A 13,701-nucleotide genomic window follows, 5' to 3' on the forward strand; every position below is an offset into this window, starting at 1 on the left:
TATAACCACGCTCAATCATCTCCACCACATTGCCATAATGATCGGAAGCGGGGAATGAAGTGTGTAAATCGGGCAAAAAAGGCAGGCTCCGCCATGGAGGTGGCAGCTTGGTTCACAGAAAGCGCTCGTTCAACTTGCTCTTCTGGGGTTCAGCCTTTTTCTCTGCAGGCCAATCAATGTTTTACTTGGCCACAGCGCGAGTTACCACATCCAAAAGCTCCTCATACTGGGGGGACTGAGGAGGCGAATCCTTATCGATGCCCACCATGTTCCTCCTCGGAGGAAGAAAGGTGGCATGCCAAACCAGCTCCCCGGGGAGAATTAGCACCAAAGCACGCTTCCGATCCAAGAAAAAACGGGTGCTGGATCTGGTGGGTGAGAAAGAATATAGGCATTCGCCTGTCTCTCGAGAGATGAGTCTGCATGCTCCACTCCAATGCAGACAACACACAAACTGTGTGTTCCCATCGCCGTACGTGCCTTTAAGCTTCCTTGTCTTGGAAGTCACCCGCCTATGGCGACTTGCCCATCCATTTGGACTGATAACACACATGATTCAGAGCCGGTCACGCTGGAGGCATTCCCAAAGAGTTCTCCAATGCAGCTCAAGTTCCTGAAGTGGAACAATCCCATTTTCATTATGAAATAATGTTTCAATAAATTAGACCAAAGATTTGATGCTTTTTCAGTTTACTTAAGTAAATGAAGTTAATCAGACACAATTATTTTCTACTTTTTTTTACTTTGTTCATTCAAAAATTAAAATTAGCCCATAAATTACTCACCCTTAAGTCACCCTAGGTGTATATGACTTTCTTCTTTCAGGTGAATCTGGTCAGAGTTTAAATCAAAATTGTCTTTGATCTTTCAAGCTGTTTAATGGCACTCAGTGGGGTAAGAAAAAGCGCCCATCCATAAAAGAAAAACATGGCTCCGGTGGGTGAACAAAGGCCTCCTGTAGCGAATGCATTTTTGTAAGAAAAATATCCATATTCAAAACACAATAATCAACTGTAGCTTGCGCCAACAGTTGTACATGGAAGCAGCTCCGGGCTGATGACGTATGAGGTCAGCGCTGCGCATGCGCTGGTGTGTCTCATGAAAACCAACCTCCTTATGTCATCTGCCTGGAGCTGCTTCTATGAACAAGAGTGAGCATATTCCATATTAAAGTAACTATTACATTTAAATTAGGTTATTTTTCTCACAAAAATACATTGATTCGCTGTATGAGATAGGACAGGTGCTTTTTATTGAACTTCTTTTGGAATGATGCACTGGAACACCCACTGAGTGCCACTAAACACAGACTGGATTCGTCTGAAAGAAGAAAGTCAAATATAACTTGGATGACTTGAGGGGGAGTAATATATGGGCTAATTTTTATTTTTGGGTGAACTAACCCTTTAAAGTCCCCATGAAATAATTTTTTGGGTTGTTAGCATCAATATGTTAGTGTTAAGGTTATCAATAAGGCAGTGTGCTCCAAAACAGTGCCAAAATTCGTATTTAGAAGGTAAAAGCATTCAAGGCTTGCAGTTCATTGTTCTGTGAAAATGGCTCAATAATCTTTTTGATGTCACAATCATCTTCTCATCAAATCTTCTGACGAATCAAATGCTCTCTAGAATCCGAAGCACCCGTCCCCTGCACTATTACTATAGATTCTGAAGCGCCAGCTGAGATCGGTCACTTGTTCGCATTGTAGTATTTCCTGTACAGTGAATCCCTTTTAGTGCGCAGTGTAGGTGAAAGGAAACGATTGAGACAGTGTAAATATGCTTTCGATTGGCGCAAATGAGGTTTGGTTTCACGTTGTTTCACTCGAACCGTGGCAGCGCACATCCGGACTTTGGCTCCGGTCCAGAGACGTGATATCATGGAGTAGATCATATGTGCAAGTCAGCATATATTAAAGACTTAAAACTACACAGCCTCAGCATGATTATGACAACTAATTTGTTTTTCTAAGAGTTTCATATTGAATCTAGGGGGTAATCTATTAGACTGTGGCTGTCAAATGAGGCTTTACCGAGCTCAACGTCTCTGGCTCGAGCAGACATAATCAAAATGCTATTGGCTACTTTAAAAAGGGGGTGGGGCTGCTCGATATGTCTCACACTCTCTTCCTGTTTCAGTTTAAATTATGTCACTACATAGAATAATGCTGCTTGTTTCAAGGCACTTCAGGGAACCTTTAATAGTTTTGGGTAAAATTAAGAATGTTAACCTTATTCAACTAAATGGCATTGAATGAACCTAATGTAATGAACTTAAGTTTACTGAAATAAATAATGTTAATTACAAGGAACCTATTGACATAAAGTATTAAGTAAATACAATGTATCATTTGAATGTATGCTTAAGGGATAGAAAATGCAATTCTACAGTTTAAGGAATCCCCATAAAACATGGAAAACTGGGGGCATGTTTTTGTGGCATATCAGGACACAACCTTGTATAATGACATGAGTATGACATTACAAGGAGAGGGTGACTTATGAGGAAATAACCCATGTCCCCATTTTTCAAAACGCTTAGTTTTTTTGAGAAAGTAAAAATGCACAGTTTCCTGTGAGGGTTAGGGTTAGGTGTAGGGTTGGTGTAGGGCCATAGAATATACAGTTTGTACAGTATGAAAACCATTACGCCTGTTGGATGTCCCCACTTTTCACAAAAACAAACATGTGTGTGTGTGCGTGTGTGTGTGTGCGTGTGTGCGTGCGTGCGTGTGTGTGTGTGTTCTTCCTTTCAACTTCTTGTTCTTCTTTGAGAGATAATGGAGTTCCATTAAGTGTCTGGATAAAGAATTGTCCTAGCCATCTCACATTTTTAAATGCAAAAACATGTTCTGTATGAATGCCCCCTTACATCAACAAATTTTACATAAATAAAATAATGTTTTTCCTACCAATCTCATATTTTGTTCCTGCAACATTGGCTGTGATGAAACCCTTCTTCTTATTCTTGGTGTGGACCTTTCTCTTTACTCCATTCTGATAAGGCAATGTCGGTGGCATGTTCATGGAGGACGTTTCTTGACTGTCTGTAAAACATTTAGCAACTGAACGTTCACTGCTATTGATATATTTTACACTTTAGTATTAAGAAAACCCTTCAATCTACAAGAATGCCTAAGAGGGTGGAAATATAGAGGTGTTTAAGGTCTGTATGGATGCTCTGTTTTTTGGCGTCACTGCTGTAAATGTGTCTAGCTTACCTTCATCATTGGGGGGTGAAGGCATATCTCAAACAGCTGTCCTCTCACTACCCAGAATCAGAGACTTATGATGCACAGTTTGGCACCAGTCTACTTCCTCCTCGCTGTCTTTGTGGCAACAGTTTTAGGAGGTGGCAATATCATCTATCCACTTAGATCATGTGGCAGGGGACGGGGTGAAAGTCAGTTGTGGACTGCATATCTTGAAGGAAAGAGGTCAGGCCTTCTCCACAGAATCACAGATGGGCAGATAGACAAGATATCTGAGGAAGAGAGAAAGAGAAACAGTAAGATTGGTAATGTCAGACAAAGAAGAAGAGCTGGAGGGATCTGCAGAGTCTTGCCAAATGGTTGCTGTGTCACTCACACCTATCAGTGCCGCTGACAGCAGGTTTCACCTCACTGATCAGCACTCACTGCCTGACTGGGGTTTTTGGCAGATGAGGGTCTATCTGCTGCTTGTCAAGCAAATGCATCGTCAATAACATTCAAATGTTTGCTTTACATGTCTGTAATCTGTCAGGCAGCAAAGCAGACATCTAACAGCTAGTGTTCTATGATAAACCAATACTAGAAAGGTACTGATACCTTGCTGTTAAAGAAAGTATGATTCCTCATTTTATTAGTACAGATGCTTTAAGAATAACCCCATTTTAATAAGTTGTGTTGTCTTAGCAATAAAGCAATTAATTGTTTTTTGCCAAAAAGCATGTAATCTATGACATCCAAAGCTTTGTTCACCTAAAAACTGTGTGAGTGCTTAACTATCTAGTTCAAAAGGAGTGAGTCCCAGTATGGGTTTACTTTAATAGATTTCAATGTTTTTTTTTTTTGTTGTTGTTGTTTTTTTTTAAAGAAAGTATATTTACACATGAAATGTAGTTAATAGTTAAAATAGACAGAATATATTAGGTCATTTTAAATTTGTGAAATTACCATTATTTAAAATTAATAAAATAAAAAAAAATGAAGAATCAAAAAGCAGAGCTGGAACTCGCTGGTCAATGGAGAGATTTCAGTTGTTGTTGTTGTTGTTGTTAATAAATAAAACTAAGAACTATACGTTTTTTGTTGTTGTTTTGTTTTGTTTCTTTGACGGATGGATGACAAAAGATATCCAAGGCTGGCTGATATACTAATTATTAATCACATATTTATGGTGACTTTGCTAGAAACAAGTTAGTTAGATTCACTTTTATGAATCACTTCAAATTCAATAATTCCTTTGATCACTCAAAAATATCCATGTTGCATTATTCATGTATCAAAATGGTTTAGTTAATATGTATGTAGGAAAATATTCATATATTTAGGTTTATAGTCAGTGTTATTTTTTGAAAAATAAAATGAAAAACAATGTTTAACATTTCTCAATGTATTTAACTTTTGCATTAAACAATATTTAATCTACTTTTTGATTGTCAAAAGAAAGGAAAACATATAGTTATATAAAACCACATCCCTCAGTCCTACACATAATTCAAGCAATGATGGTGATCTGCTACAGATATCTAAAATATATGGCATTAAATGCACATTCAGTAAAATATACAACTTTTCAAGTGACTCCTACACATATCAGGATATCCTAAAATATCTCACTTTTTTTTTTTTTAAATTATTTACACAATGAGAGGGAATCCTGATTAAAAATATAAAAAAATTAAAAGATGTAAAATCTTCAAAATGTATATGTTCTTGTACTCTTAAACGATAAAACTGATTGCAATGTAAATTATTTCGGATAGAAACATCTGCCACGTGGATACATGCTCTGGAAAATTGTGCACAGTGCTTGAAAAAGTTTATATTCTGTTTGTGGGGAAAAGAATAATAATATTGCTTTAATTATTTAGCTTTCTTTTTCACCTTTTTTCAAACATGATGTTTTTAAAATGAAATGTTCTTGATTTGAATTAAATGTTCAAGCTATTTGCATTGTTACTTTATGGCAACACAGATGGCAAAATATAATACAACACTGACTTCTGGTGGTGTGTTTGTAAAGTGCATTTGCACATACTGATTCCACACAAATGGACACAAATAAAAGACACGTACACACTACACAGATCACAGTTTAAGAATAAAACTAGGAACAAAACAAAACAAAACAAAAAGTTGTTGATTTATAGATTCTAAGTATAAATGAAGATTTCAATGGAAACTACTGTATTTGGTCTCTCTCTTACCATGTTTACAGCAGGTACTGTATTACCAGTGTCTCATATGCATCTCCTGTGACCAGCAATGAATGGACTTTGAGAAGAGGGTATCTGATTTTGTGACTGCAAACAACACATAGTAGTTCAGTGCTTTGCTGTATGCTGTTTATACAAATACACCAAATATGCTTGCATTGTTTAACACTACTGCAAATATGGTGTTTAATTGTTTTAATCAAGAATCTGTCTAAAGGAAAGTGTTTTAGTCCAATGACTGATTGATAGGCATGCCCTACATTATGTGGTTCTTCGATGTTGTCCTGGACATCCTATTCACACCATTTATATTGATTTACCACAACATAACTTTCAAACATTACTTATCTAGTCATATTTATAATGTAATATTAAGTCTTTTTTAACTCTATTCTCTCACTTTAAACTCTAGTATTATTTTATAATTTGAATAATTTAATGCTTTGGTTTGACTCTGTGAAGTAATTAGTTAACTGGATGCTGAATAATTTTCTTCGGATTTATAAATCTTAAACATTGTTTTATCTCTCTAAAGTCCCTTTAACGACACAAAGGAAAGTAAATACACCCTGTATGAAATGTAATATGTCCACGTTGTTCATTTCTTTGCTCATTGTTAGTTCATTATTATTTTTGCATTCAGTGCTTCATTCAGACAGGTTAAGTTTCTGGGCTCTGACTCGAAAGTTTCATCTCCACAAAGGGACAAGCCATAAACTGCCGAACTACTAAGAATATCCTGTCAATATTGTTTTCCTCAAATTACAGTAGCTCAATGCAAAACACTGCAATGAAATATTTGCATAAAAAGCATCTGCTTTATCAATACAATTTCCAAATTATGAAATACTAATGCAGTTAGAACTGTCGCTAAAAGAGACATTCAGGCAATTTATGAAGCTATAGTCAATCTGTTCCAGCACAAGACAGCAACACAATGACAGGCAGGCGTGTTTGATGAATGAGAGCTTGAGTAATCTCCTGCTATCATGCATCACCCTGACAGCTCCACCACCCACAATCCACTCACTATTTATTTCCTCCGAGACATCGCATCACTTCCTGCTAACACCTCTCTCAGCTGTAGAGGGAGTCAGAGAGCACACACTATTTATTTTATCATACATTTGCTTTTTATTTCTAAACTGCTGCAATATGTGCAAAATTTCATAATGCTGCTTCACATTCTTCTCTTTTAGAGGAAATTTAATTCACTTTTAGCACCACTAAGGGGACATTTAGCTTCCTAACTTCATGGCATACTAACTTTAAGTCTGAATCAGGAGAAGAAAAAAAATAGACTTAGATTACATTTACAGATCTAATTTATTATTTCTTCAATACGGTTTTTACAAACAAGTGAAATTTTGGCACCGGTACAGAAAAGACCGGACCAAGAACAAATTTTCTATGACTAGTCAAGACCAGCTCATTCAAGTCCAAGTCTAAATGCTCGTAAAAATATGGTCTTGGACTAATGCTATTACTGTCAGACACAGAGGATTCAGTGAAACAGTATTTAATGTGAATCAGAGGTTTCAGACACAGGTGAATCTTGACACGTGGAGGACACAGAAACACAACTTTCCTTCAGGTGAGTGGTGGTGCAGACGGTGACTCAGACGAAGGTAGTAGAAATTCCGATGAGGATGAAGAGGGGAAGGCAGATCAGGTAGGTAGATTAATGTCGTTCAGGTAAGTGAGGAGATCGGTGCAAGACCAGACACTGAGTGATGGTGACTGGTGGCTTTATATGTGGTGCTGGTGATGATGCACAGGTGTTTAGAATTCAGGTGATTGGGGACGAGTGGGTGTGGCGTAAGTGTCCGATCCTGGGAGTGTAGCAGGTGTGGTTGTGACAGTACCCCCTCCTCCACGGGCGGCTCCTGACGGCTGGGATCTTGTACGACGACGGGGTCTACCTCGGCCACGGGGAGCGGGGCGGTCTGGATGGTCTCGGTGAAAGTCAGTGAGAAGGCTGGGGTCCAGGATGTCGTTGCGATTAACCCAGCAACGCTCCTCCGGGCCGTAATTCTCCCAGTCTACCAGGTACTCCAATTGTGGACCCCGTCGTCGAGAGTCGAGGATAGCTCTAACCCGGAAGATGTCGTTGTCTTCTTCGATGGCTGGAGGTGGTAAGGCATCATCACCAGGCTCTGTGGATGGAGGAGACAAGGGTTCAGTGAAGGGTTTGAGGAGTGAGACATGGAATGAGGGTGAGATGCGGTACTGTGCAGGTAGCTGGAGTCGATAGGTCACTTCATTCAGTTGCCGTTCAATGGTGAATGGTCCGATGTATCGGGGACTCAGCTTACGGCAGGGCAGCCGGAGGCGGATATCCCTCGTCGAGAGCCAGACTCGCTGTCCAGGTTGGTATTGCGGTGTAGGTCTTCGACGAGCGTCCGCTTGATCCTTATGCCTCCGCACTGCCCACTGGAGATGCACGTGAGCCGAGTCCCAGACCCTCTCGCTCTGTCGGAACCAGTGATCTACCGCTGGGACCTCCGAGGGCTCACCTGACCATGGGAAGAGCGGAGGCTGGTATCCGAGGACACATTGGAAGGGGGTGAGCCCGGTGGTGGATTGCTGGAGGGAGTTCTGAGCGTATTCGGCCCAGGGTAGGTACTGGCTCCAACAGTCCTGGTTACGGTGGCAGTATATCCTCAGGAACCTCCCAAGCTCCTGTATCTTACTGGCCGTTGGTCTGTGGGTGGTATCCGGAAGAGAGGCTGACGGACACCCCTAGAAGACGGAAGAAAGCGGACCAGACTCTGGAGATGAACTGGGGACCCCGGTCGGAGACGATGTCCTCAGGAATGCCAAAGTGGCGGAATACATTGTGGAACAGTGCCTCTGCCGCTTCAAATGCAGTGGGAAGCCCTTTGAGAGGGATGAGTTTACATGACTTTGAGAATCTGTCAACCACTACCAGCACACAGGTGTAGCCTTGAGAAAGAGGGAGGTCAGTCATGAAATCTATACCTATATGGGTCCAGGGACGTTCAGGAATGGGCTCTGCATTTGGTCTGGTCTTCTGTCAGACACAGACGAGGACACAGAGGATTCAGTGAAACAGTATTTAATGTGAATCAGAGGTTTCAGACACAGGTGAATCTTGACACGTGGAGGACACAGAAACAACACAACTTTCCTTCAGGTGAGTGGTGGTGCAGACGGTGACTCAGACGAAGGTAGTAGAAGTTCCGATGAGGATGAAGAGGGGAAGGCAGATCAGGTAGGTAGATTAATGTCGTTCAGGTAAGTGAGGAGATCGGTGCAAGACCAGATACTGAGTGATGGTGACTGGTGGCTTTATATGTGGTGCTGGTGATGATGCACAGGTGTTTAGAATTCAGGTGATTGGGGACGAGTGGGTGTGGCGTAAGTGTCCGATCCTGGGAGTGTAGCAGGTGTGGTTGTGACAATTACTATCAGACTTCTCTTTCAGTTTACAGTTTTTATACTTAATAGGACACAGTTTGAAATACTTAGGTCACTTTTTTCAAAACTCTTCACACAGTTATCATTATGGATTTTCAGCTTTTTCAACATTCACACAGCACTGAATTTCATATTTAAAAGGCACTAAAACTATATTAGGGTCTATACAGGTTTTTTTATTATTATGTAAGGTTTCAAAACTGTATCTAATAGATTGTATATTTGATATTATACTCATTAACAGTATTGTTTAAATGTTTTTTTATTTATTCTAAAACTGCTATAAAATAAAATATATTTATTTCATCAATGACTTTTGATGTGTTCTTTTATCATGTTTTACTTGTTTTACTTTTATGGCTTTTTCAGTTTGTGTAACTGTGAATACCATGCAGTTGAGTTGATATTCTTACAGTGAGAATATTGCACAACGTTATGTGGTCAAAGTATGCTTCATATGAAACACTTTAAAGAAAATCCATGTAATGTGAGTCAGTTGCAGTGTCAGGTGCTGACAGAGTACTTGAGCTGTGAGATGGTTTGCCCAGCGCATAATTTGCTCAAAAATGTTATATTTATAACTGTACAAAGGATTATTGTAACATCTACTTAGAACATATTTAAATGTGCACTCTTGCATTGGTCAGCAGGTAACAACCCTCAGTACTCAAGAGGGAAACACAGAGTTAAAGTACCTTCAGTTGTCTGAAATATTAACCCAAAGCTGTTGTTTTTCTTATCAGTAAATTTACTACAAACTCAGTGACTTTAACAAACTTGCTTTGCAGGATTCATAGAAACCTGCTGCATCACCATGACAATACTTGACCTGAAATTAAAGCCATATCCTGTATTTCTCAACATTGTCACTAGTGTATATTTTCAAAACTCTCAAAAATCACTGATCACACTTGTAGCCAGGGCAGTATTTCAGATATATGTATTTAAATACGTATTTGAAATACAAAATAAATACTATTACATTATTCAGACTTGCCTTCAGTTAACATGAAAGAAGAAAAGAGCACAGAATAGTGTTAGCCAATCAGTTATGAAAGTTAATCAGTTGTTGTTTTTTATTGTCAAATGTGAAGCTTGCCAATTGTGTTTATTACAATATATATCATGGCAAGTGTGAATTGACTGAACTTTTTCTAAATTGTTTACATGGATAGGCCTGTCGGGGTAAGCGAATATATCCGTGCAGCTCTTAGTAGGCAGGAATTATTCGAACATTGGTGTGGAACAAGAAGCATGAATGAATGAGCAATAGAATATGATTTGCTTGGTTCAGAGTGGCTCATTTTCCAACTCCCCAGAGTTAAACAGTTGAGATTTACCATTTTCGAATCCATTCAGCTGATATCCGGATCTGGCGGTAGCACTTTTAGCTTAGCTTAGCATAGACCAATAAATCTGATTAGACCATTAGCATCTCGCTCGATTCTTTATTATGGTAAACAATAACTTTATTTATAGTGCACTTTCAGCTTTACAGCTTTTACAGTGCATATGTCTTGGCAAAAGATCTATTTTTGGGGGACATTGTATCATTTCATCTCTCTCCTGCCTTATGGAGATGCTTTCAGCTCATTATTGTATAACAGTTGTATATTATCATGCTGTCAGCAGCTTACGCATTTTAGCTGTTATTTATCTTCTCGTTTCATCTTTGTTGGGGGGTTATTTTATATGCTTTTTGTGCTGCAGCAGTATGTCTTAAATACTCACAGCACCATATCAGCGTGTGTATTGGGTGGTATATGGAGTTTGTATATTCAATATTTTCTTTATAATCGATTTGATATAAGGCAGTACCGTTTATATCGATATACAGTAATTTTGTATTAGCGCATCTGGAAATATAGTGGAGGACACAGACTGAGATGCAGCGGAGAAAGTGCATAATCCAATTAGTTCTAAACATGTGACAAGCTTCATATTAAGGACTTTAAAAAGTGGTAAGACATAGCTTATAGTTTCATTTCGCATATTAGTTTAAGCGGCTCGGCAGGTCACATGCTCTGACAGAAAGCCCACTGACAGAGACACTTAAATAGATATGCAATAATTCTGACTAAAATATTTTTTTTCTCAGAAATATTTGTAGTTGGACAATAAAAGTGACATGTAGAAACTGAAACCTACAAGTAAATCTATTCTTATGTCATCACTATCCTTTAATAGGCTATGTGTAATGTTTTGTTGGACAACATCGGTAAGTGAAATAAATACACACACACACACATATATATATATATATATATATATATATATAGCTTACATTGCAAATCGGCCAAAAAATATCCCCCAGCCCTAATTGGAAGTAGCAAGATCCTGCACTTGCTAACATCAGCTGCAACAATGATCTACAGATACAGAAATAACCAACAGCAGCAGTGTAGCAGATATATTCCGCCAAGACCAAATACATTAACATTGTCATATCCATCACCATGATACATTCTTCAGAGAGTTCTCATGATAGAACTATCATTATTAAATTAAAATAAAGGACTTGCTATGGATACTTTATTCATTCCAATATTAATTTTTAAAAAAAAGGTAATTGGTCGATTACCAAAAAACTGATTGAAAATTGCCTATTCCAAGATTTCCATTACAAAAATTGTAGCTTGTAACTGGGGCAGCACCATTTGTGTGCCTTCTACCCCTAAAGGGTGCATATTAGTTCCTTAAGTTCCCCTTAGAGGGAGAGTCAACCAAAAATGTTGGTATCATTTACTCACCCTGATGTCGTTTCAAATCTGTATGCCAATTGCTTGACAACTGTAAGATATAATATAACAGTTTTTTGGCAGTTTTAATTAAAAACACCTTTTCATGGATTTAGCATTGAAAAAAAAAGACTCAAACCCTGCATAAAAAGCATATGTGTGAAATCACACTAAGTGTGGGGTGTTAAGTTTTGTGCAAGTTTCTAAAACTAGGAACAGCTCTTAGACATGGGCCTATATGTCTCCTTGGCAACAACATAACCACACCAGTTTTACTTACACTATGCAAGAAAAAAGGCAGCACCAAGAAATCTCCAAAGCTCCTATGAACAATCTGAATAACAAGAATGTTTATTGAAACAATGAAACAATAAGCAAACAACATTAGTCCATCCCAGAAACCATTCTCTCCTGTCAACAGAGGTATTCAGTGATGTAATCTATTTGAATCACTGATCTGTGGTCAGCACAAAACTCATGACACCCACATATTATATAAATCTACTCCTAAGAAGGATAGATCATGAGGCATGGGTTGGATAAATGTACAAATACATAGATACATCCTGGTCTTGGTTTTTGCTGATCTGGCTCATGGGCTCCTGTTAATTCATGATCACTACTATGTGTTATAGAAGTGCTGGCCTTTGTGTAGGCTGTTTTCAATGAGAATGCTTTAGTCCAGATCAGCATCCAAACACCTGCTTTCCTCCTTTAATTCTCCTTTTCCTGTCTTCATAATAACTCACAGTTAAAAACAGGACTTCGTGCTATCATGTGTTTCATTTGCCTCTGAATTCTCTGCAAGATCTCCTAATGCAAGGAGGCCCAGATGCTAATAAAACACTGCTGATGCATAGCCAGGATTTATGAAGATCTTCAACTACACAGCGAAAACTTATATATAATGCTTAGGTTGTGGTGCATATTATTAATGTAACAAATAATCATTAATTTAAAAAAGCTGATGGGGATGCTTTGAGACATGCACTGCATCCTGACATCAATACATCCTGATTTATAGCCACTGAGCCCAAGCCATTGAATAATTGTATGTAAGTAACATTATTATTATTATTATTATTATTATTATTATTATCTATTTATTTATATTTGGCTGTAATGTATATTATTTATTTTTAACATGTCAGTAACTTTTAATAAAATCCCTCAGTCTACTCTGTGTGTTGTCCAGTTACAGCAAGTGTACAATGAAGATGGACCGATCCATTGCGCCAATAGGGGCGCATGGACTGCACAGTAGGCTACTAATAACATTATGTAATTAAACCACAATTTGTCAATTGGTATTTCCTATCGAATCTATAAAATTTACTCTTTATTTCTAAATAGTAGATTAAGAGGCATGTGGTGAGTGACAATAATTACCAAAAAATGTTTAGTGGCCATAATTACCCACTTTTAAATACTTGGAGTCTTCTGGAGCGCAAGGACTCATTAGCGACAAACCAATGTTTGCATCCGAGATCTTATTCAGAGGCAACTAATAAATATTAAATATTTCCTATTTCTAAAGTAATAAGTAATATTTTCGACTTTTTCGATGTTATTGTATGAACCTAACACTGAAACCTATTTAAAACCCAATTTCAAGCATGTGTATAGATCCCAACTAAAAGATAAAGTTCATATTATTGGCCTACATAAAATACAGCCGCAATCTATTTTAGAAATGCATGTAAAAAAAAATATATATATATATAGGCCTATATATATATATTATTATTATTTTTTTTTTTTTATTTTTTTTTTTTACAAATAATGATGCAATGGTAGTGTGAATTTGTCGTAGCAATTTGTCGTAACATCACTGTTTAAAAGATACGATTTAGTAAAGTGAATTTGAAAATAAGCTGGCCAATAGAAAAGATAGATGATTTGCTAACATACAGTACTAAGAATTTCTGTTTCATCACATGTTTGTTCTCCACTTGATGGCGCCACACACTAACACATTACGGCCCTCTCATTTACACTGAATAAAATGTTAAAAGGAAGATTTTTGTTTTTGCCCCCATTTTTCATGAGCTGAACTCAAAGATCAAAGATTTCTTCTATGTACACAAAAGGCCTGTTTGTG

The 13,701-nt window shown here is 38.0% G+C and overlaps 1 protein-coding gene across 1 annotated transcript in view; it reads right to left on the reverse strand.

Annotated features, from left to right (window-relative positions):
• The window catches only part of LOC113055619 (tubulin polyglutamylase TTLL7), a 92,727-nt gene extending 89,413 nt beyond the window's left edge, over positions 1–3,314 (reverse strand). Inside the window, 2 exon segments of the mRNA XM_026222037.1 lie at positions 2,912–3,046; positions 3,221–3,314. Coding sequence (XP_026077822.1) covers positions 2,912–3,046; positions 3,221–3,245 — 160 coding nt within the window. The 5' untranslated portion in view covers positions 3,246–3,314.
• Between the last annotated feature and the right edge of the window lie 10,387 nt (positions 3,315–13,701).

This window comes from Carassius auratus, chromosome 36 (assembly GCF_003368295.1).
Source record: "Carassius auratus strain Wakin chromosome 36, ASM336829v1, whole genome shotgun sequence".
NCBI lineage: Eukaryota > Metazoa > Chordata > Actinopteri > Cypriniformes > Cyprinidae > Carassius > Carassius auratus.